Genomic DNA, 23763 nt, shown 5'->3' on the forward strand with positions numbered 1-23763 from the left:
GTTCCAGGCCCATCAAATCCCGTAGCCTTTCTCTTCTTACATACCAACAATCAAGAACGGTAGCCCTACAACATGCAAGCTGATCTTGTCACACAACTTTCATAGAATAACTGGGCTTTGAGGCTGCTGTGGAGGAAGCAGGGATGTAGCCCTAGGCGTGACTTTGGAGAAACCTCCACTCTGGTGGAGCCAGGATTTTTGGCTATGCCACAGGCGGAAAAAAAAAAGTTCAGGATTCAATATGGATCAAAGTTAGAGTGTAATAAGAAAAAGATTTTAAAGTAGATTCAGGGGGGCTGGAAAGATGGCTCAGCAGTTAAGATTGCTTACTGTTCTTGCAGAGGAACTGAGTTCAGGTCCCAGCATCTGTATCAGATGGCTCACAACTGCCTGTATCTCCAGTCCCAAGGGAGCCAGCACTCCGGTTTCTAAAAATACATGCATTCATATGCATATACACATACATGTACACATAAATAAAAACAAATCATTTTAAAGGCTAAATAAACTAGATTTAAGCATGTGTGTTAGAGAAGAAAGATGCTCATGAGAGAGAGAGAGTGCATACTCAAGACAGGATTCACAGAAGGGTCAGGTGCACGTGACCATCTTAACACACTAATTATATAGGGAGGTGGTGGTGGTTTCTTAAGTCATTGTTCACAGGGTTTCATTCATAATTGTTTTTATTTATTGGGGTATACGTCTGTCACGGTACACTTGAGAAGGTCAGGGAACAATCTGCAGGAACTGGTTCTCTCTGACCATGTGTGATTCTGGGCGATCAAACTCGCTCATGCCACAGGGCTTGGCGGCAAGTGCCTTTACCTGGGGCATCATCTACCTGGCTGTATGCATTGTGTTTGTAAGGGACATTTTTGTCATTTTTTTTTGTCCCCTCTAATGGGAATGAGATTGTAGGAGATGGTGTCTCAGACACATTGGAGAGGATCATAGGGTGGTTAAAGAAAAATAGGTCATAAAAGGCCTCCTTACTCTAAGAAGGTCATGCGGAAGGTAACGTATTTGTTTTGACTGTGCACAAGGTTCATAATCGCAGCAAATTACTGTTTACAGCCGGCAAGAGTAGGAGGTGACTCTCAAAGGTCAGCTGTGCTTAAGCTTCAAGCATGGTTGTTAACATTCTCATATGAAATCTCTGTTAAAAAAAAAAAGAAAAAGAAAATGGTTGGGCGCGATGTCACATGCCTTTAATGCCTGCAGCAGAGACTCTGGTCCTCTGTGGGGTTGAAGCCAGCCTGGTCTATATTGTTAAGTCGTAGGCCGGCCTATAATTCTGTCCAATTGTATGTGAGAGACTACCCTATGATCTCATGACTCGGTGCTACATGAGGATGAATAGAATCGATGAGTCAAAGATGCTAAGGTTTGGGACCAAGAACCCCCAAAGAAACCTGGCAGTGCACTTGTGAGCAACTGTGGAGAAATTAATCAGTTTAGACATGGTGAAGGAAAGACTATAGGAGAGGTAAAGACTGGCTGGAGAGACTCCTGATCGGGCCTTTATTTAAGCAGGCCCCTGGCAGTAGGGAAGAGTGGCAGTTTAATGGGGTGATTATGGCCCCAAATCCTGTGAGGTCCTTACTGCGGTTTCTGTGATTTACGAAACTATTCTCAGATAGACCAGCTCCTCCCTGCATCCTTATTTCAGTGACTTTAAGCCACACTGTAGAGCTGAGGAATGGAGCAGGGGGTGAGGGTGGGGGTGGACCATCATAAGCAGACTCTGGGGTAGGGAGTGGTGGTCCCCATCTCCCTGGTGATAAGATTTACCTGTGTGTTGGGTAAATGCCCCTGCCAGTCCTGAAGCAGCGTCAGCTCCTAGGTGCCTCTGAGCAGCAGAGTCTCCAACTCTGGTTAAACCATTCCTTTATCAGCTGCTTTTCATAAGACAGTCTCCTGCCTAAAGCAAAAAAAAAAAATCCTTCACGCCGGGTGTGGTGGTGCATACCTTTAATCCCAGCACTCAGGAGGCAGAGGCAGGCAGATTTCTGAGTTCGAGGCCAGCCTGGTCTACAAAGTGAGTTCCAGGACATACAGAGAAACTCTGTCTCGAAAAACCAAAAACCAAAAAACAAAAACAACAAAAGAAAACTTCACATTTGAGTAAAGTCACTGTCAGGAAGATAGCCAGGTGTTTAAAAAAAATAAAATAAAATCAATGGGCTTTGCTGAAAGGCAAGGGTGTGTCTTATTTCTCTCTGCAAACATGCCTGCTGAGTGCTAGACCCAGGGTCCAGAGCTACACACATCCTGGAGCAAAGCAGTTCTGGATACTTGAATATAGACGACCTGAGGGAACCCTGGGAAAAAAACAAGGCTCAGAGAGGTTAGGCAAGCTACAGGCTCATAAAGACCGGAGGGGGCACGGTGGGAATTCGAAGCACTCCCAATTGATGCCGCCCCAAACCCAGACCCCTAAGCACAGACACACTTGATCCTTAGTATCTAATTTCCCTGTAAACAAAGTCAGGCCTTAAAGAGAACTTAAGATTTGACGGGAGCTTTGAGCAGCAGTGGGCCTGGTTCTTTAGGTCATAGGCAGCACACAGCTGTCTCACCATCCCTTTCTAGCCTGCCAGCTCTCCTCTCAAGGCCTAAGGAGAAGGGTCAGCTTCTGTCCTCCTTCTGACTCATTGTTTATTATCTCTGGCTGGAAGGAACCCTGGGGGGTGGAAGGGAGGTTAGGCGCCTGCACCTGAGCTTCTGGCTGGAAGTGACCTGGCTAAAGGCTTTCTGCCCATCCAGGAGCAACAGGCCACTGTAAGCTTTAAAAAGAGAAACAGGATTATTATTAATTTTTTTTTTGTCGTGAGACAATACCCATTTATTGGGACGGCTGGGAATATAGAGGAAAATGGAGGGCAGAGGAACCTCTCCTACTCTTCCCATCTGTAGATAACTACAATCAAAACGTTAGTGTCTCTCATGCATTTCTGGGTTTGCTTTCCAATTCTTTTCTCCAGCATGAGAAAGCTACATTTTTTTTTGCATACACACACGTGTATGTATGTATAAACACACTTCACCTGTATACATATATGTATACTTTTAAAATAATGGGCTATTCTTAGAATGGTTTTAGATGTACAGAATCGTTTAGGAGATAGGAGAGGGTAGAGAGATGCCTCCCAAGTTAAGAGCAGTGGACTTGAGTTCAGTTCACTCCTGTAACTCCAGCTCCAGGGAATCTGATGTCCTCTTCTGGCCTCTGGAAACACTGCACTCATGTGACATGCTACCCCCCTCCGCATACATATACATTTTTTTAAAAAAATCAAAGGCATGAGTCTCCTTGTCTGGCTTTTAAAAGCAGTGAAGAGGAGGAGGAGGAAGAGGAAGAGGGAGAAGAAGGAGAAGAAGAAGAGAAGAAGAAGGAGGAGGAGGAGAAGGAGAGAAGAAGGAGAGAAGGAGAGGAGAGGAGGAGGAGAGGAGAGGAGGAGGAGAGGAGGAGGAGGAGAGGAGGAGAAGGAGGAGGAGGAGGAGAAGGAGGAGAAGGAGAAGGAGAAGGAGAAGGAGAAGGAGAAGGAGAAGGAGAAGGAGAAGGAGAAGGAGAAGGAGAAGGAGAAGGAGAAGATAGTATAGAAAGTCCCCAGGCACCTTGTTCTCCCTCCTCTGTGTGGTTTCTGTTACTGTGGATACCTTGACTTAACTGGGATGTTTATTCCCATCACTGAGTCATTACTGGAGGATTATTATTCCCTGCAGTCTAACATCTACACTGAGGTTCACCCTGACGCTCACGCTATGGGTCTGTGAGACCTGTCCTGCCATGTTCCCTTCATTGTGACATCATGCAGAACAGTTTCCTGCCATGACTATCCCCCAGGGCTCACCCAGTCATCTCTGCCTTCTCTGTCCCCCATTCTGGACCCTGGCAATTACTGATCCTCTTACAGGAATCCCTATAGTTTCTTTTGTATTATTGTTAAATCAGTAGCCAGGTGGGGTAACACAGGCCTTTCATTCCAGCGCCTCGAGGCAGGTGGATCTCTGCGAGTTCAAGACCATTGGGTGTACATAGAGAGATTCAGGCTAGCAAGCAAGGATTATACAGGCAGACCCTGCCTCTTTGGGAGGGCAGTAGATGTCTAAACCTGAGAAGCTGGTGAACACTTACACCCCTCCATGCCTGTGTAGGCACATCCAAACCTAGAGTGAGAGCATGCCTGTCACTCCATGTCTTTCATCCCATTTGACTGCTTGTCCAAGAGTGAGAGTTATTCTGACATTTGTCACTGCTGATAGGTTTCCCTAACTCTTCCTAGAAATGGGATTAAATGGTGTGTGTGATTGATTTTAATATTCTGCTACTTGTTGATTATTCCATGAAAGTTACCATCTCAATTTCATCTTTTTCAAAAGTGTGTGTGTGTGTGTACGCACACACACACACACACACACACACCAGAGGGTAACTTTTGGGAGTTAGTTCTTTATTTCCACACTGCAGGTTCTGGGAAGTCAGGTGCCCAGGCTGGTCGGGGCACTGTTAGCTGCTAAGCCACCCCTCCTGCTCCACCTCAGCCATTTCTAAGCTGTGGTGTTCAGAGCGCTGGCTAGTGTGCCCAGTCTCTGTGTGCTGTAAGGTGGGAGCTGAGCTCATCCAAGACCTCTGTAAAGCCCAGCTGTCCGTGCTGTGTGTGTTGCTCTGAGCTCCGTTTTTGACGTATCTCATAAAGTTTTACATCTGTACTCCCATTCAATGAAAGCGCTTCCCATTTCTCCTCTGCCTCATCTCATTCATGGACCATTAAGAGACAAGCTTCCTGGTCTCCAAGTGGCTGTGGGTGTTTAGATTTCTTCCTGCTATTAATCTATAATTCAATCCTACTGTAGACAGATAAATTGTTCATATACCTGAATTATCTTGATGTTATTGAGGCAGCTTTAGTGCAAATATGATATTTTTTTTTTAGAGAACAATTGTTCTCTTTGTTCTTAAAGAGACGGTTATTTTATTTTTAGTAGAAACTATTTAAGTCATTGTGGTAACACATGACCTTAACATATGCTAAAGAGACAGACAAGAAGATCAGAAATTTGTGGCCAGCCTGGGCTACCTTTGGGCCAGAGCAATACCTCAGAGGGCGAAGGCGCTTGCTTGCTGCCACGCTTGACAGTCTGAGTTGAGGATTAAGAACTCACGTACTGGAGGGAGCCAACTCCTTCAAGTTGTCCTTTGTTTGTTTGTTTTTGTTTTTGTTTTTTCGAGACAGGGTTTCTCTGTATAGCCCTGGCTGTCCTGGAACTCACTCTGTAGACCAGGCTGGCCTCGAACTCAGAAATCCACCTGTCTCTGCCTCCCAAGTGCTGGGATTAAAGGTGTGTGCCACCACCGCCTGGCTTCAAGTTGTCCTTTGGCATACATATCAACACAAAAAATATATATACAGATAGTATTTAATACGTGTTGATTAGGTGAGGCATGTTGATGGTGTTGTCCGGGTTTAAATATGCAGAATAATTGTCTGCCTACTTGATCATTGAACTATTGAGAAAGTAGGCATAGTAGAAGTATCAGACTACAATGTACCATTTTCCATGTTCCTCCCTCATCCTCTCCCCCGCCCCCCCTTTTTTTGTTTGCCCACTTGTTTTAGGAACTATCATCATATGTATTGTGAATGTATCACAATCTGCTTCAAAGTGATTCAAGAAGCATTTCATCGACATCAGGAGAGTCGTACAAGAGTAAATCTTGAGGGGCTGGAGAGACCTCTCTGTGCTTAGGAGGACTTGGCTGCTCTTGCAGAGGACCCAGGTTCAGTTCTCTATACCCATTCTGTGGCTGACAACTGCCTGTGACTCCAGTTCCAGGAGAATCTAATGCCCTCTTATGACCTCCATGGGCACTGCATGCATACAGTACACAGACATACATGCAGGAATATTCACGCACAACATAAAAATAAATCTTAGGGAACAAAAGGAGCAAACTGTCATTCCTCTGCCCTTGGGTCTTATACTTTTATTACTGTGTAAGTTACAAATATGTAACAGTAGATTCTCTTGTTTCAAACAACCATGAGATTGAGAGCATAACAGGGAAGGCTATGTGCACAGTGCCCATTCTGGTATCTGTTGTTCTTTGGTGTAGGATCTGGTCACGATCTGGCGTTCTTCCCCTTCTGGTGAAGGGCTTCCGTTAACATTTCTTGAAAGATAAATCTGGCGTGGAAAGGTGGCACACCTATAACCTCAACTCTCAGGAGGCAGAGACAGGTAGATCTCTGAGCTCCAGGCCAGCCAGAGTTACACAGTATGATCCTATCTCAAACAACAACAACAAAATCAACCAACCAAACAAAAACACCAAAAAAACTGAAAACAATAACAACAGTAAATCTATTGGTGCTTCGTTCATTCAGTTTTTATTTTATTTTATTTTATTTTATTTTATTTTATTTTGTTTTGTTTTATTTTGTTGAGACAGGATCTCACTACGTAACTCTGGCCATTCTGGAACTCACAGAGATCTAGTTGCTGCTTCTTGCTCCTGGGTGTTGGGATTAAAGGCATTGCATCACCACAACTGGCTGGTTAATTCTTTTAGCCTTCACTTATCTAAAAAAAAAAAAAACCAAAACCTTTATTTTACTGTATTTCAGAAAAACAAATTATGTGAGCAAAGAATCCTCAGTAGACAGTATTTTTCCCCATCAGATGATACCCCACTGTATTTTAGCTTACATTATTTTTAATGTTGTTTGCTATTGTCCTTAGCTCTGTACTTTTTTTCTTCAACTGCTTTGAAAAAAAAGATTTATTTTATGTACATAAGTACACTGTAGCTGTCTTCAGACACACCAGAAGAGGGCGTCAGATCCCATTACAGATGGATGTGAGCCACCATGCGGTTGCTGGGAATTGAACTCAGGATCTCTGGAACAACAGCCAGTGCTCTTAACCGCTGAGCCATCTCTTCAGCCCCTCTTCCCCTGATTTTATTATTTTATTTTTTATTAGTATTAAGCAATTAGATGGTAATATACCTTGATACAGTTTTTTGCTGTTTCTTGTACATATAGTTGATATTCTTGGCTGTGACGTAGGTTTACAGTTTAAAATGAAGTTGGAAACTTTTCAGTCTTTATTTCCTCATTTTTTTCTTTTATTTACTGTCTTTCTCTGAGGACTCCAGTAATACTTGTATTTACCCACTGGCATCTGCCCCACACCTTGTTAATAATTCTAGCCTCAAACTGGATATGGAGGCACATGCCTTTAAACCCAGCACTTGCAAGACAGAGACAGGTAGATCTCTGTGAGTTTGAGGTCAGCCAGATCTACAAAGTGAGTCTACACAGAGAAACCTTGTCTCAAAAACTATAATAACAACATTATTATTATTATTATTATTATTATTATTATTATTATTATTATTATTACATGCTACTCCTTTAGTCTCGATCCTCCATTTGGACATTTCTATTGCAGCACCTTCAAGTTCACTAGCCTATTTCTCTACGTGTTGAATCTGCCATTCTCAACCAGTTTATTCTTCACTTCACGCTGCCACTTTCACCCCTGGGCATAGGATTTGGGTCTTTTTATGCCTTCCACTTCTGTGTTTGACAGGCTCAGCGGACATATCAAATATAGTTATTTCTGTGATGCCGAGGACTGATCCCAGGCCCTGTGTGCTAAGCAAGCAGTCTTCTACTGGGTCATGCCCCTAGCACCATGATAACTTTTGTGACCTCTGGGTCAGTTTTGATGATTTGTGTTTTCTTTTCCCCATGGCTCATCTGTCCCTGCTTCTTTGCATGCCAGACATTGTGAGTTTTAAGCTTTTGGGTAGTAGATATTTTTATATTTCTATAAATATTCTTGAACTTGAGCTCTGGGATGGTTATTTGGGACAGCTCAGTGTTTTTGAATCTTGCTTTGGAAGGCAAGGCCACAGCCATGTTTATGAGAGGGTTAATTTCCCACCATGGAGACGAACCCCTTCTTGGTCCCCTGACAGATGCCCTGTGAGCTATGAACATTTTCCACTCTGGCTGGTGGGAACCAGCACTAGTCCCAGCTCTCTGTGACTCTGAGTTTTTTTCCTTGGTCATTCAACTGGCATGTCCCTAGTCTCAGATGATCTCCATATGGGCACATGCCAATCAGGATCTCTCCTATTTCTAGAACTTTCTCTTTGTTCAGCCCTGTCCTTTCTGGTACTCATTCTGACCTGGGAATTCTGTCTTGGTCTCCCTAGACAACTACCTCCATGTCCCCAAAGAAGGGAAACTGTCACCTTTATCTACCCCTAGACTCCATGTCACCTTCATGTCACAACAGAAGAGTTTTTCCTTGTCTGCAGGGATTGCCATCTGTCTCCTGCTCTCTCCTTTAGCAGTTATTCCTCTTACTCTTCTAGTTAGAAATCCTTCCTATGACCTTCTACAGCTCAGGCACCCTGAAAACATTGAAACAGCCTATCTAATTTCTAAGAAAGAAAGAAACTTGGTTTTAAGGTAGAGATGCAACAAAACACTTGGTATTTGTTCTGGAAACACTGAAAAGATCTTTCTAGGAGGGAAAAGGAAAAAAGGACAAAGGGTAGATGTGTTGGGCAGAAGTCTTGTCGCTCTGTTCTCTCTAAAAGCTCCTTGTATCACATGCATTCATTTGCAGTCCCCTGGGTCTGTTTATGGTCTCAGATGCCAACTCTGACAGCAGTTAATCTTCCCAAGATCAGCCCCGCAGCTGTGGCAGGAGCCTGGGATGTCTTCATGACCTTGATATTAGGACAGCTTGGTTCCCAGTAACGTGGACGCATGACCTTCCCACTCTCCTGATACATAGAACAGTGACTTACAAGAAAACAAATAAGAAAATAGACCAGGGTTTAGTCTGTAAAGTATCCCTCAGTCACATTTTGAGCTCAGGAAAAATATACATACATAGCACCAACTCCGGAGAATATATCAAACTGAGCACTCAGTGGCACAGATCCCCAGAACTATAAAAAGCAAATAAACAAACAAACAAAAAGAATTTCAGGACTGGAGAGGGAGCACAGGTGGCAAAGTATTTACCACGCAAAGCATGGGGACTTAAGATCTATCTCGGAATAGACTATTTTCAAAAGCTGGGTGGGTGGTGCATGCTTTTAATTCCAGGGCTGAGACAAGAGGATCTCCGGGACTCAGTAGCCAGCCAACTGCTCGCTGAGTTCCAGGCCAGTGAGAGACCCGATCTCAGAACAACTAAAACAAACAAATACACAACCTCTCCCCAAAAAAAGCAGAACCAGCCCCCAAGCTGAAACAATGTGAACAGCACCCGAAGGCAATCCTCATGGATCCTCTGGCCTCCACACAAACCTGGGCACACACATATTCTCATCTTCCCCAACAACTTTTTCAAGCCTTGAGAAGTTTTCTTTTTTTTTAAAATTAATTAATTAATTAATTTATTTATTTATTTATTTATTTATTATATGTAAGTACACTGTAGCTGTCTTCAGACACTCCAGAAGAGGGCATCAGATTTCGTTATGGATGGTTGTGAGCCACCATGTGGTTGCTGGGATTTGAACTCTGGACCTTCGGAAGAGCAGTCAGCGCTCTTAACCACTGAGCCATCTCACCAGCCCGAGAGGTTTTCTTTTTATTGGTCTATTTTTTTTTAATTATTTTTTAATTCTGTATCACAGAATGAGCAAGGAAAGCTAAGCCTGAACTGAAAATGTAAAGTGGCCCAGCTCAGTGAGCAAGAACAGAGTGAGTTGATGAGGCGGCTGGCAGTGTAGCAATGTCTTTATTAAAAGTCATTGTGGTTCCCTAGATTGACCGGTTTCCTTCTGGTTTCATGGCAGAAGGTCTTAAAGACCTAGAATTGGTGTCCTTTCTAGGTTCTCTGTCTTCCTCTGGCCAGTGGGTCACATCCAGTACAGCTGCCCAGCCAGTTCAAACTCTAACCAGTCATCATGTATGGGGAAACAAAGTACCCAAGTCATCTTAAGATGCTGGCAGGGTGTGGGGGCCAATCACACCTCATCTTACCATGTTCTCAACCCACTGTGAAACAGACAACGGACCCAGGCAGAGCTAAGAAAGTCAGCATCATCCATGCAAAGCTGTGGGTGAATAGGTGGATGATGGGTGATGGGTGATGGGTGATGGGTGTGGATGATGGTTAGATAGATAGATGGGTGAGCAGATGGATGAATAGATGTAGAGATGGATACATGGGTGGATAGATGGATGAATGGATAAATGGGCAGATGGAGGGTGGAGAGATGACAGACAGATGGATACAAGTGAACTTGAACTTTCTATCTTTATTCCAAAGATAGAAAATGTGTAGCAGTATTCTCAGATTAGAATTTCACTTGGAGATTAGGACGTGCTTCTCTCCTCCAATCACAGCGTTTCTATAACCTACTAGTCTACGATTCTTGTTTTATAGATGAATCCACAAAGGCAAAATACTTTTAAAAATACTTCTTGGAAAAGTTATGGAGGCCTGAGTCCCAGTTCCTCCATCCACTGGCAGCTCCCATCAGTTAAAGGTATATAAGCAACTAACTTATTACCAACTATATAGGGCGGATGTCTGTAAATGACATATACTCATAAATTACTCTAATTAAAAAGATTAAAAGATTTCCCCCATATAACGTCATTACCGGTACTCATGGAATTCCAATGCTCATTCTGGAAAAGGAAAGCCAGAGGCAGAGTGGAAGTTAATGAGTTAGAACGGGCTTAGAAGTTACCAACCCTGATTCTTATCCAGAGACTGGGTGCCATAGTGGGGTGGGGATAAGGGATGTTGCCCAGGTCCTTGCATTCTTGCCTTGGGTATCAAACTAAAGACCTTCTCAACCCTTATCAGTTCTCCACAAAGACAGACACTTCTGTGTTGCTCTGCCATGCTCTTTGCTTCCTTCCAACCCCTTCATGAGGAGAAGGAGGTGACACCCATCTAATTGGTGAATTGAGAACAGCAGCTCTCACTGGTCCAGTTTTCCCAGGGACAGAATCCAGTTATTCAGGGCCACTGAGATGTAACTAGTATTCTGGGACAAGCCCATCCTTCTTGGAACTCTGCATGCCAGCAGTCTAGTCTGGGAAGGGATGCCGAACAAGGTGTGGTATAAGGATTGGTTTTACCATTTATTCATTCATCTAACTATCCACCTATTTGTCCATATATACATCTATCCATCCATCTACCTGTCCATCTACCCAGCATCCACACCCATCCATCCAACCATCCATCCACTTACATGTTTATTCATTCTATAGTATTATCTATTGAGTGTTGTCACATACCAGATATTATGAGCACAGTGTTGACAGTAGGCAAGGATCCAGATTCCAGGGAGGAAAATTGTCATCAATCCCATGGACGGTCACTGTACCTAATACTAAGTGTCCCTGGGATCCAAGGCCAGAGGGACTTTACTGAGATTTCTGGGGAGAAGCAAAAAGACTCCAGGATACTAGGTATCCCTGTGTAGGATGGAGCAGATGTCAGAGGCTGGGCCACAGCTGTCAGAAAAACCCACAGGTGACATTTCTAAGCTAGTGCTCTGCCTGTTGCATGGAATTGAAAAAGAAGGGGACTCGTGTACATGGAAGAGTGAAGGCTGTACCCGCCCTCGTGAGAAGCTAGTGTAGACAGGACATACAGAAAACAGCTCTGGAGCCAGGCGGTGCTTTGATCTTGCTTTGCATCAACAGTTCTCTCCCTTCTAGCTAGACCCTTTCTGGGAATATTTTTTCATGTATACCATGGGGGTCATTCCCTCTACCAAGCTGCTGTGTGGATTAAATGAAATTGTAACTTGCTTAGTGTGGGCTTGGCTTGAGTAAATACTCAGTATAGGACAACTCTCCATCAATGCTAGTTTCCTTTAGTTTGTTGGTCTTAAAGGCCAGGGATGCAGCAGCTATATTTACATCCTCCAGTTAGCATCCTTGTAGGTCAGCATCACTGCGTGCTTTCAGACCTGTGCATTTAGAAACCTAGTCAGATATGTTTGTCTGTACCGAGGCAGTGGGGAGCACCTTTTCTGTGACCCTCAGTATTTGCTTAGCAAGTTTCTGCTACTCTTGAGCCAACACCCTTAGGTTGCTCCTTCAGGGTGCTGTAGGCAGAGTCTGCCCCAGAAAGAAGTTGCGGTCCTTTGTCCTTCTTGATCTCATCCCCAGAGCCGAAAGGCCTCCACGAAGGGCACTTGCTTTCCCAGCTGATAGTGAACATAGCCTTATCCCACACATTTCTATTCAATCTTAAAGCATAAAAGGATTTATGTCAGTCCAATTAATGCACAACCCTCAACAGACCAGTTCTTAGGATTTCTGCTGCCCTTAGGCAAATCTGCTTCTGGCAAGTGGCTTTAATCTGACTGTTAGTATTGCTTCTGATGGGTAATCAAAGATGGTCTTATGCTAAATAGACCAACCTTGGACTCTTAACTCAGAGGGAGTTGTTGTGTGCCCCTCACTGAGTGGAATTCATTCTTGGTTGCTCTCTGATAAGAATGAGTAGGTTTACAGAGGTGCATCTCTCAGGCTGTCTCTGATGGTGATGACTTCAATCATCCTGAAGGGAAGCCATGGACTCCCTTCACAGCCAGTCCCTGTAGAAGACAGCTGTGGAAATGGCTTTGTTTGTTTCATTTCCAGTGTGATAAAGGGGGCTCGAAGGGAGACATACACAGGAACACTCTGAGTTTCATCCTCTGCTAAATTCTTTGGCTCGGTTCAGGGGTGGGACACTCTGACATGTAAAGTCCTTGTTAAAAGAAAAAGACCCCTCCAGGCAGGGATCACAGCATTGATGGGAAAGGCCCATCGGGCTGCATATCCCATGTCTGGCTCCCTCCTGGGTACCTGCCAAAAGGCCAAGTGCACACGCTTTACTCAAATTCGGGGCAGTTTTGCACATGTCTGCTAGTGCGGGGCCAGCTGTCTTCATGTTCTGGGTGACCACATGTACACTGGAGTATATCTCTCACTCTCAGTATTCTCTACCCTGATGGCTTTGCCTTGAGGTCAGGAAATGCTAACTTGCTTGAAATTGTAGCCTGTTCTGTCTTGGGTCCTCAGGCACCCATCACTCCTCTTACGTGCAAGGCAAATGTGGCTGCCGTGACAATGGGATGGCCATACCTCTTTGAAGGACATAGATGATGGATGTTCCATGCAGGGGCGACTAGTTTGGCGAGAGAGGCTGCAATGGGTGGAGTACAGAGCTTTCTCTCTTCCTTGGGAGGTTTTGTTCTTTCAGCATCGCACAGAGAGAGTAGGAAGCTGTCCAATCAAGGTCCAGGCTCAGCCTCCCTGTTCTGTGTTCTCATCTGCAAAGAGCAGGGGCAACACCCTTGGTATATGCTGCTTACTGGGTTTAATGAGACGGTCCATGCCAAGCGCTGACACCATTCCACCCATTCGTTTCTCAGCATGTTATTTTGGAAGGGCTGAAACCTCAGGAACATTGAAAAGAAAGGACAATAGATGCCCATTCAGTAGATGCCCACATGCTTGCTTTATTAGTTTCCTCAGGCTGCCATGATAGACTGCCTCAGCCTGCCAGCTTCACAACAGAGGTATTTTCTCACAGTGTCGGCTGCTGGCAGTTCAGGTCGAGGTGTTGTAGGGCTGGTTTCTGGTGAGGCCTCTCCTTCTGGCTTGCAGAAAACATCTTCTCACTATGACCTCATGTGGCCCTCCCCTCTATATATGCACCCCTGCTGTCCCTGTTCCTGTACATAAGGACACCAGCCCTCCTGGATTAGGCACCCACCCCATGATCTCATTTAACTTTCCTTCCTAATCCCCAAATAGTCATACTGGAGCCTAGGGCATCAACACAGATTTGAGGGAACATATAGGTCAGCACATATTTCTGGGGGTTTGTAAGTGGTGTATATGCTATGTGTGTGTGTATATGTTTGAATGTGCTCGCCATGTGAGCATGAAGGGTAGAGGTTGGTGTTGAGTCTTTTTCTATTGCTTTCCACTTTATTTCTTTAATTTTAATTTATTTTAAATTAAAATAAGATAATCGAAGAAGCATCAGATAATTATATCTTGTCAGACACAATAAAAACAAAGCAAAGCTGACACTCCAAATCATTACAAAACTTGTATTTCTGACTCTCTTCCAGACAATGATGTGACTGGAGACAGGACAGGACCCACCTTATTTTGGGGGGACCAGGTCTCTCATTGGACTTGGAACTGCTGTTTTCCCTAGACTGGCTGGCCAGTGAACCCCCGAGAGCTGCATGATTCTTAGCTGTCTGCTGGGGCTGGGGCTGCACTACAACACTCAGCTCCTGTGTGGGTTCTGGAGATCCAAAGTCAGGTCCTCACACTTGCTTAGCAAGCAAGCTCCGCACTGAGCCATTGCCCAGCCCCAGTCCTATACGTTTTGATAAGAATACACTCCATCTTTCCACCCTGTGGGTCCTGCATGGGTGAGAATGCATGTGCTGCCTTGTATGGGACATCTCCTACTGGATATGGAGAGTAGAAACCTTCCACTGAATACAATGGGTCTATAGGTGTGTGCGTGTGTGCATGTAGTAGTTAGCAAAGGTTCTATAAGCTTGCTTTGCTATTTGTTCCTTAAAACAATGACTTTTTAGAACTCTAGATAGAACTGGAGGGATAGCTCAGCAGTTAAATGTGCATGCTCTCTTGCAGAGGACCCGAGGTCAGTTCCCTACACCCATGTCAGGTGGCTCACTACCACCTACAACTTTAGCTCCAGGGAATCCAACAAGCCTCTGCCTCTGTGAGCACTACACACACGCACTTACCTGCCCATACACGTAACTAAAAGTAAAATGATTAAAAATTCAAAGCTGAAGAAAAACTTTATTTCTGTTAACTTTGCCTTAAGTAACTTCTCTCCATGCCAGAAAAATATTTAATCATACTACATACATAGAATCATAGCTATAAACAAAATAAAATAAAATAAAATAAAATAAAATAAAATAAAACAAAACGTACCCTAGAGAAAGAGTATTGGAAACCCGGAAGTGGGGTGACTAGACTATTGCAAGTAGAAAGCATATAAGGTGTTTTCATAATTCTGTACCAGTCATTACATTGTTTATAAAATTAAAATGCATCTGGGTGTGGTGATAATACATCTGTAATCCCAGTACTTGGGAGGGAAAGGCAGGAAGATCAGAAATTTAAGATCAGTCTTAGATATCGAGTTTCAGCACCCCTGGACTATATGAGACCCTGTCTCAAAACCATAAAAATCAAACAAAAGTGCACTTAAATTAATTGAGAATTGAGCAGCATAGCATATTCAAACGTGGCATGCAGCAAATTATATCACATTAACTGGGGGGTTGGTAAGTGGTCACAATGCCCTGATTCTGAGCCAAGTTCTTCTCAGTTCTCTGAGTGTGTCATAGTAGGTGCTTTCTCACACATTGCCTAGGTAAGCACGGTGTGAAGGTATTTCAGCCCTCAGTGGAGAGATTCCATTCAAGTGGTGGGTGATTTGGGGGTTATGCTTCACTGTATCACCAATAAATTATGGAGAACTAACGATATTCAAGAATAGTCCTCACCAGGTGTGCTTGGGGGCAGGAGGCAGGCAGATGGATCTCTCTGAGTTTGAGGTCAGCCTGGTCTACAAAGCAAGTTCCAGAACAGCCAGGACTACATATTGAGACTCTAACAAACAAACAGTATAACCTTCAACTTCCAGTCACAGCTTTTCTAACTTATGCCTTTCCCCCAAATACCAAAGGATTCCAGAACTTGTTGACCTTTGTCACTGCCTGCCTGCCTGTCTGTCTGTCTGTCTATTAAAAATCTCCCTGGGAAGTTGAAGAAAGTGCTTGCCTGGCAAGAATGAGGGCTGAGTTAAGTCCCCAGAATGCACATTCAAAACACAACTGGATTGTGGTGTATGCTTATACATGCACATGCACACGCACATGCACACGTGCACATGAAAGGGAATTTCCTACATTAAAAAATGTTTTCAATGAATTTCCATATTTCCCTGCTCGCTATTGACCTGCATGAAAAGCCCCACACCCGGACGGTTGAGACTTCCTGTAATGGTTTTCGAAGAAGCAAGGGCATGTATAATGATTACGGAAGGAGCTGCATGGGGTCAGTATGGTTTTGGTGGAGGCGCCTGTTAGCCTTCCGGTGGGGGTCAGATTGGGGCCATTCTGCCTGGATGTGCCTCTATGCGTGGCATCTTGTGAGAACCAATGAAACGATCCATGTTTTCATTGTTGGCAGCACTGGGCTAGGAGGCTCCTGCTCTGCTTCTGAAAGTGTTGCCAGCCTGGACCCGTGCACTGTGTCTCCAGAGGTGGCTGAGCAAGGGGAGCACCCCCAGGAAGCCAGAGGCCCAGAAGGTTCTCCACTGCCCAGATCATCTCTGCCCTGGGAACAGCCGTGCCCCTCAGCCTCCATGCCCTTCACAGAGGGCCCCTCAGAAGGTTGCTTGGCCAGCTCAGAAGCAGAAGCTCCTGAAGACAGCACCCTGACAAATCACCTTAGGATGGAACCCTCCCCCAACATCCCAGGGAACATCTTACCGACATCCACTCCTGAAGTAGATGGCCCCACACAGCACTCAATGGCTGCCAGAACCCCTAGTGCTGAAGGAGACAAAGAGCTGAAGGAAGAGGGACCAAATTCATCCTCCAATCGCACTGGCCAATTGCCAGGAATTTCCCTAGTTCCTCTCCAGGAGCCAAGGACAGAGCTGCTGTCTGGAGAGGGCACTGGGCCTCGTGACTTTGAGTTCCAAAGGAAAGAGGATATGGATGACTGTCCCTCCCCAGAGTCAGCAACCAAAGCCCCTGCTGCCACTCAGCCAGGGATGCAAAACTCAGCTGACCTTGAGTCTCCCCCAAAACTTGAGACTATGGTCCCACAAGATTCAGTCCTAAGATCATCAGACAGAGAAAGAGATGGAGTGGAGGTGCTACCTACGTGTTCAGCCAAGAATTTGGAATTTCTCGAAGGCTGCCATCCCTCTAAAAGCAACTCCAGAGCTATCCCTGGATCAGGGACAAGCACTGCCTCCCAGGAAAGCTGCCAGCAGAAAGTGGAAATGCATCTGCCATATGCAGAACTGCCCTCAGGCCCACCAGGTCTTACCACAGCACCAGCAAACAGTGGCTCCTGGAAAGAGACTCTGGACACCAGCGATGCTCAGAGGCAACCACAGACAGGGACATCGGGAACTGAGCTCCAGCAAGTTGTCTGTGTGGCAGCAGCCAGCCAGCTGAATGGGAGCTTCCTTCTGAGTGCTGAGGCTCCTCTCTTCACTAGAACAGAGGAAACTTCAAGCTCAGCTTCAAGTCCCACTGCACACGCAGCTGCTTGGAATTCGGTTGCCTCAGAAGAATCCACAGAGACTGTTTCTGAGACAAAGATGTCAGTTTCTGCAGATCTGGCTGCCACAGAACAGATGGATACAGGGGTGGCAGAACGGAAGCCAACATCAGATCTTAGAAAAACGCAAGAACAACCAGAAGGTAGCCTCCAGCAGGTTCCTGCACCTTTCTTGCAGGGGCAAAATGATACAGTCCAACAAGGGCTGTTGCTGCCAACTTTCTCCCATGGCATTTCAAATGAAAGTTCAGTGGAACCAACTGATGGTCCCAAGGCCCCCAAGAATACTCAAAATAGAGTTGTGGCTAGAGAGGAAAGCAGATCACATGGAGACAACCTTGAGGGACAGCAAGAAGCCACCAGAGCCCTTGCTGGTGCAGAGCCTGGGAACCATGATGAAGAGAAGTCTCAAGCCTTTCACAGCAAGCCCCATCTGGAGACCAAGAAAGGTGAGGTTTCAAAGGCACACAGTAATACAGAGAACAAAATCGTTCCCAGCTCAGACTCAACACAGCCACTTAGACAGGAGGTTGCTGGCCACAGGGATGGGTCCCACTCTGGATCAGCAGAGGTAGTGGGGCAGGTGGTTGCTGAATCCCATGTGACTGACACAGCTACCTCACTGCACAAACTCCATGAGGAGGACCCCATCCTGTCCTCAGCATCAGATGGCACTGGTGAGCACTTTCTTCCCCAAGAAGCCATCTGGGAAAGTTCAAGATCTCAGACCAAAAGCCCAGTCATGCTTCAGGACAGGGGAGGATTGGAAGCAATAGAGTCACTTCCTGCTTTAGAATCTGAGAAAGGAGATTTCCTGCCTGCTACAGCTGCGGAGGAGGTACCCAAAGCTGGGGAGATGGAGGATATATTGGAAGTAAAGAAGAGCCACTCACCCTTTCATCCGCCTTTCAGCTGTGATGGGGAAGGCTTGCTGATGTCCCCAGGCCAACCTTGTGGGGTGGAGAAGGTTGAACCTGGACAGGAAGTCCATGCTGATGCGTCATCTCCCCGCAATGGGAAAGACTCAACAATAGGCCATGGACTTGCTGTGCTCAGTCTGGAACAAGACTGTCAGAGAAAACTGTCTTGCCCAGAGGACAGTCTCCCACCATCTCCAAAGAACCGTCTCCAGCCATCTCAACTAGACCCAGAAGCGTCCATCTCTGCTATTCTCTGTGACAAGAACCAACCACCTACAAATGGGCAAAAGGCTTGTCAAAGTGACCCAGGTCTGAAGAAGCAGAGTACAGATCCTTCCTCAATCCTGGTACCTGAGGAAAGGAAGCCTTGGGCAGATGTGAGCTTGTCCACTCAAGGAGGAAACGAGCAGGGGTCAGAGCTTCCCTCCAAAGGCAGCCCATGCAATACTCCAAGTTCATCACCCAAGGATAAAGTTCTGGAAGGAGCACCACCGTCAGAGATGTCAGAACTGTCAACCCCACTGGGACAAGAGTCGCCTGCACTAGGGGGAAATGAGCAAGAGGGCACAGGCAGCAGTAGTCAGCTCTCAGAGATCCCGCCTCCTGCAGCAGCCACCGCTCTTACAGAAAACTTGGGTGGGAAGGATAGTCTCTCTACTGGGCAGGGGCTGAGCAAGTCCCAACAGGAGCTGGATGATGCTTTGCAAATAGGCAGCCTGCGTGAAGAAGCACGTTGTGGGGACTCGGGCCTTTCTGAAGCCGGTGACGTACTGCCTCCGCCTCTGGGCTTGGATAAGACAGAGACAGCAAGTAGAAACAGAGTGGAGGCCCTGCCCTGTCCACCTGACTCAGTAGCTCTCCTGGATACAGCACACTACTCTCCAGACCCAGTGCCTACCAATCCCAGAGTCACACTCACCCAGGATGCCCTAGAGAGCGAGGCCTGTGATGAGGGCCAGAAAGAGTCGGCCCCACAGCTGGAAATGGAGCAGCCGGCCCCCTTGGGTACAGAAGCACAGAGTCCTCTTGGAAGTTTCCAGAAAGCAGAGGAACGAGATGGTAAAGGTGGATCTGCCGAAGTGAACGTCGATGCCAGTGAAGGAGACCCCGGGATGCAGCAGGCTTCAGAGGCACCAGAACCTGCTCTGAGTAGTGGCTTCCTTCAGGCTGACCAGAGCCTCGCCTCCACCCTGAGTGAGCCACGCCAACTTGTGCAGCTTGAGCCCAGCTGCGGGGATGCCTTGCTGCCAGCTGGAGAAACAGACGGGATGCCCAGAAGTTCTGTGGACGTTCTGACACAGCACACTGTTTCAGGCCCACAGAGCCTTCTGCCGGCTGAACCACCTGACACCCCTTACCTGCATATCAATAGTGCTGCCAGGAAGGATGCAGAAGATGGAAGCACGAGAGGAGCCGTTTCCTCTGAGGACCCCGGAGCACCTCATGAAAGTCCTGTAAAGGAGCCTCCACCTGCTTTGGAAAATGACACCCTTGAAAAGACACCTGCTGTCTCCTTCACCACAGTCTTGCAACCAGGAACTGCAGATGGGGACATCTCTGCAGCGGGGGATGGTAATAGTATCGGTATCCCCCAAGCTGGAACCACTGAGGGGCACGTGAGTTTCATGCCCTACCTGGACAGGATGCCTCTCCCGGTCAGAGACGAGCAGATGGCAAGGGAGATGCATGTGGCTGCTGCTCCAGAAGCAAATGCCAGGCCCTCTGAGATCGCAGCATGCCCTGCCAGTGAGGATGCAGCAGGAGAGAGAGAGGGGAACAGGGAGAGGCCAGTAGAACTTACCCCAGATCTGAGGGTTGTTGCATCAGGTAGCGAGGGTGCAAGCTCCAAGCAGACCAGCATAATAGCGGGGCTTCCTGATTTTAGGGAGCATATCACCAAGATCTTTGAGCAGTCTGTGCTTGGAGCCCTGGCTGCTGACCGGCCCCATAGTAAAAAGTCAGGAGTTCCAAGGAATGTGCTGTTTGAGGGTCCTGATGTCTCACTGAACTCAGAGAAGCTTCTAGATGGGGCACAAGGAGTGGCTGCTGCCCTTCTCCCTGTACCTCCTGCAGGACTCCAGGTTGAGAAGAAGCAAGAGTCAGCTGTTGAGGCTGAGAGTTCTCATCAAGTACCCCAGGATCCAGCATCAGAGAAGATGATGGGTCTGGTGGGGACAGCCTTGGAGGAGAGCAGGCCAGGTGCCAGTGTTGAAGGAGAGAGGACTGGAGAGCCTGTTCAGGGAACTCAGGCTCACTCACAGCAGGCAAGAAGCAGGCAGGAATTAACAGTGGGCCTTCCCTCTTCTGCAGCTGTTCAGGGGCTACCAGCAGAAAGAGCCCCTGACTTCCCTGTGGCTCCCCAGAGCCATGCAGATGTAGATGAGGCTTCTGCTCAAGGTGACAAAAGCCATTCCATAAAAGAGCACCTGGAAACATTGCCCAGCAACGGTCAACAAAGAGAAGATGGTACCTGGGACCCTACTCACACCAAGGGTCTAACTAATCTATCAGGATCCCCCTGTGCCCTGAATGGCTCTTCTCATGGAAGTGTTTTGAATGTGCCTGAACCTATCAGTGAGCCCTTGATCCCTTCCACACTTGAGGGTGACAGACAGATTGAAGCTGCTGTCAGTACTGCAAACATGCAAAATATGCTGGGCAACCAGGATGCCCCCAAAATGCTGGCTGGAGGAGTGTTGACTACTCCCCTGGATCCCAGCAAAATGGCAAGAGCTGCTGAGGAAGCAGAAGGTGATGTCACACCAAGCAGGGCTGAGACGTGGGCATGTGCGTCTGGTGACCTCCTTGAAACAGGTACTACAAGGATGCTTCCCGGTGTGGCAGGTAACTCAGCACATCCTGGGAGCTTTCAGGACTCAGGATGTTCTAACAGGGCTCAGGTGATGGAGGAGGATGCAGCCACCCTTCAAGGGGACAGCCAGGTTGAAGACCAGCAAGCCAAGCAACAGCTGGGCCCTCAGCTCCCTACTCCTGTAGGGCATGGGAAGCCGAGTATCTCTTCTCCTCCAGAGCCTGATGAGAGCAAAGATGAAAAGCTGCACCTGGTGGCTCCAGAAGAACTCCTCAGTGACAGGTACATGGGTGCAATGCCTATAGGTTCAGATCCAGTATGATCCCTACTCTCATGCTAAGTGAATCAAACTGACGGGAAATTTTCAGGAGGCCCAGTTTCCTGTATGGGAAGGGTTAAGTGGCCCCATTTACCCTCTCTGGATTGCTAGGATTTTGAAAAGGGGCGCATGTGCGGGCGCGGTGGGGGGGATGGTGTTTGGAGGCATGGGAGCTATTTGGATGACACGTCTTTCCTTGTGCTAATTCATCTGAAACCACTGGAAAAGCGTGAAGCGTTGACTGGCTGTGCGTGATTGGGTGATAGGCTGCAGGCAGTCATGTTTTCTGGAGTTCAGACACAGCTGCTTTCAAATGTGGAATCGTTTTAGGTGCAAGGGCCCTATGTGATTCAAAGCAGCAGCTCCTAGCTCCTGGCTGCCTAAAGCTTCCTTCTCTTCTTCCTAAAGATATTGGTGTAGTGGCCGTTGAGTCTTTATTGGGGACTGTACTTTTTAACATAGGATTTTGGCTCTCTCCAAGTATCTGATCCTAGCAACCACTTTTTTTCCTTGTCTCAGAAAGAGCCCAGGGCCTGGCCCGGCCACTTTACCTTCAGTTCCTGAGGCATGCGTTCCGAAAGGCTTTCCAGCAGAGGCCAGAGATCTGGGAGGAGTAGAAAGGTCAGTGACACAAAACCCGTGGCACCTTCCTTAGACAGATGTGCCGTTGACTTCCTGAGGATGGTAGTGTTGTTTGAGGGTATCTCACATAGCCCAGGCTAGCCTCGAATCTATCAAACTGAGGATGACTGAACTCCTGGTCCTCTGTAGACATGCTCCTCTGTACAAGGCTGGAAGCAGATTTTCTGCGTGTGCTGTTATTTATGTATGAGAGGAAGCCAGGGGTGGTGAGACACATCTGTAGTCCCAACATTTAGGAGCACAGGCAGGAGAATCAGGAGTTTGGGGGCTGAGCTCCATTGAAGACCCTGTCTCAAGTGTATGGGGAGGTGGGGCAGATAGCCATTTCAATCCTATGTGCACTTCAGTCATGCAGTTCCGAAGTAATGATTCAGAGCAGCATTGTTGCAATAGCGATGCTTGCTTTCATACCTTGGCTCTTACCTTTAAAAACAAAACAACTCCTCTAAGCTATAATCCAGACAACATATAATTCACTCATTTAAAGTCTACATATATATATATATATATACCCCACACACAGACACAAGATACACACATGCACACATAAACACACAGTACAAACCTTAGTGTGCTTAGAGTTCTATGATGAAGGTCACAATCAATTTAGAACTGTCACACACACACACCCCAAAAGCTCTACAGCCCCTAAATGTCACACCCTATTCCCCTATGTCCTTAGCATGGGCACACACTAATCTAGTTTGATCCCTTTTGAGGCTAATGGGTCAACACTGCTTTAATCTCTGAAGCAAGAGTTGCTCATCAATGGAAGCCACCCTCCACAGACACCTTGAGACAAGGAAGGTGGAGGACAAACGGAGCCACCCCTTGCTCTTTACCCCAAGTGAGCGCGCGCTGCCTGTGGCTGTGCAGAAGCTGCTGTCTACATTTATTAAGGGAGGCATCGTGGACACCACATGGTGAATAAGCTTTGATGAATACCTAGACCTTTGGTTGTTGAATGCTCTCTCTCTCTCTGTCTGTCTGTCTCGTGTGTGTGTGTGTGTGTGTGTGTGTGTGTGTGTGTGTGTGTGTGAGAGAGAGAGAGAGAGAGAGAGAGAGAGAGAGAGAGAGAGGGAGAGAGAGAGAGAATGTGTGTTAGAGTCTAAATTAGTACCTGTGTCCTGTCTCCTACCAACAGCTGTGGGTGTTTTTGCAAATTATTTGATTCATATTTTCACATGCTGAAAGAATGCATGGTCACCTGTTTTTGGAGTCTCAACACGTCCCCCAGCTCCCAGCTGCTTCTGCTGCCCCACAAGGACAACTTCTGTGACTCTGGGCCAGCACATGTGGCCTGAGCTGTCCAAACAGATTTCATGTGAACCATCTCCTGCAGGGCTCACTGGCATGCAGCTCTTACATTCCAACTTTAGGTGTAGGAAAAATATCTGTGTAGCCAGGAAGTCTCTTCTGCCCTACAAGTCTGTATCAATCCCTTCCTTCTCAGCATCCACAGACATTTTATCATTCTTCCTGGGGAAGCTCAGGGCCTGGCTTAGAGGAGTCCATAAATAGTTCATGACTCAGTGTTTAAATCACTTCAGAATTTAAAATAGTATTTTCTGAGTAAATACTAGAAATTAGGGTGGTTTTTTTTTTTCCTGCCACATTTGTAAAGTATAGAAAACCAGAAAGAAACGAGGGAGCCGGAGAGGTGGCTCCATGGTTAAGAGCCTATACTACTGTTCTTACACA

At 46.5% G+C, this 23763-nt stretch overlaps 1 protein-coding gene and 1 long non-coding RNA gene across 30 annotated transcripts in view; one reads left to right on the plus strand and one right to left on the minus strand.

The window, feature by feature from the left end:
• Positions 1-23763, plus strand: part of Tacc2 (transforming, acidic coiled-coil containing protein 2) — a 214697-nt gene that overhangs the window by 52450 nt on the left and 138484 nt on the right. For 22 of the 29 annotated variants that reach the window (XM_006508065.3, XM_017322391.1, XM_017322394.1 and 19 more), the window contains 2 exons: positions 16263-21383; positions 21940-22041. The exons of 4 other annotated variants lie outside the window; for them this stretch is intronic. In XM_006508065.3, coding sequence (XP_006508128.1) covers positions 16263-21383; positions 21940-22041 — 5223 coding nt within the window. The remainder of the gene's footprint in view (positions 1-16262; positions 21384-21939; positions 22042-23763) is intronic. 3 more of the 29 variants (XM_017322398.1, XM_017322404.1, NM_001004468.3) reach the window with 1 other exon arrangement.
• On the minus strand, positions 641-13497 carry Gm34365. The gene is made up of 3 exons (XR_378536.3): positions 13146-13497; positions 1795-1924; positions 641-1159 (listed from the first exon to the last, which is right to left on the minus strand). It is a non-coding gene; the product is annotated as a predicted gene, 34365 (long non-coding RNA).

The sequence above is a fragment of the Mus musculus genome, chromosome 7 (genome assembly GCF_000001635.26).
Source record: "Mus musculus strain C57BL/6J chromosome 7, GRCm38.p6 C57BL/6J".
NCBI classification, from domain to species: domain Eukaryota; kingdom Metazoa; phylum Chordata; class Mammalia; order Rodentia; family Muridae; genus Mus; species Mus musculus.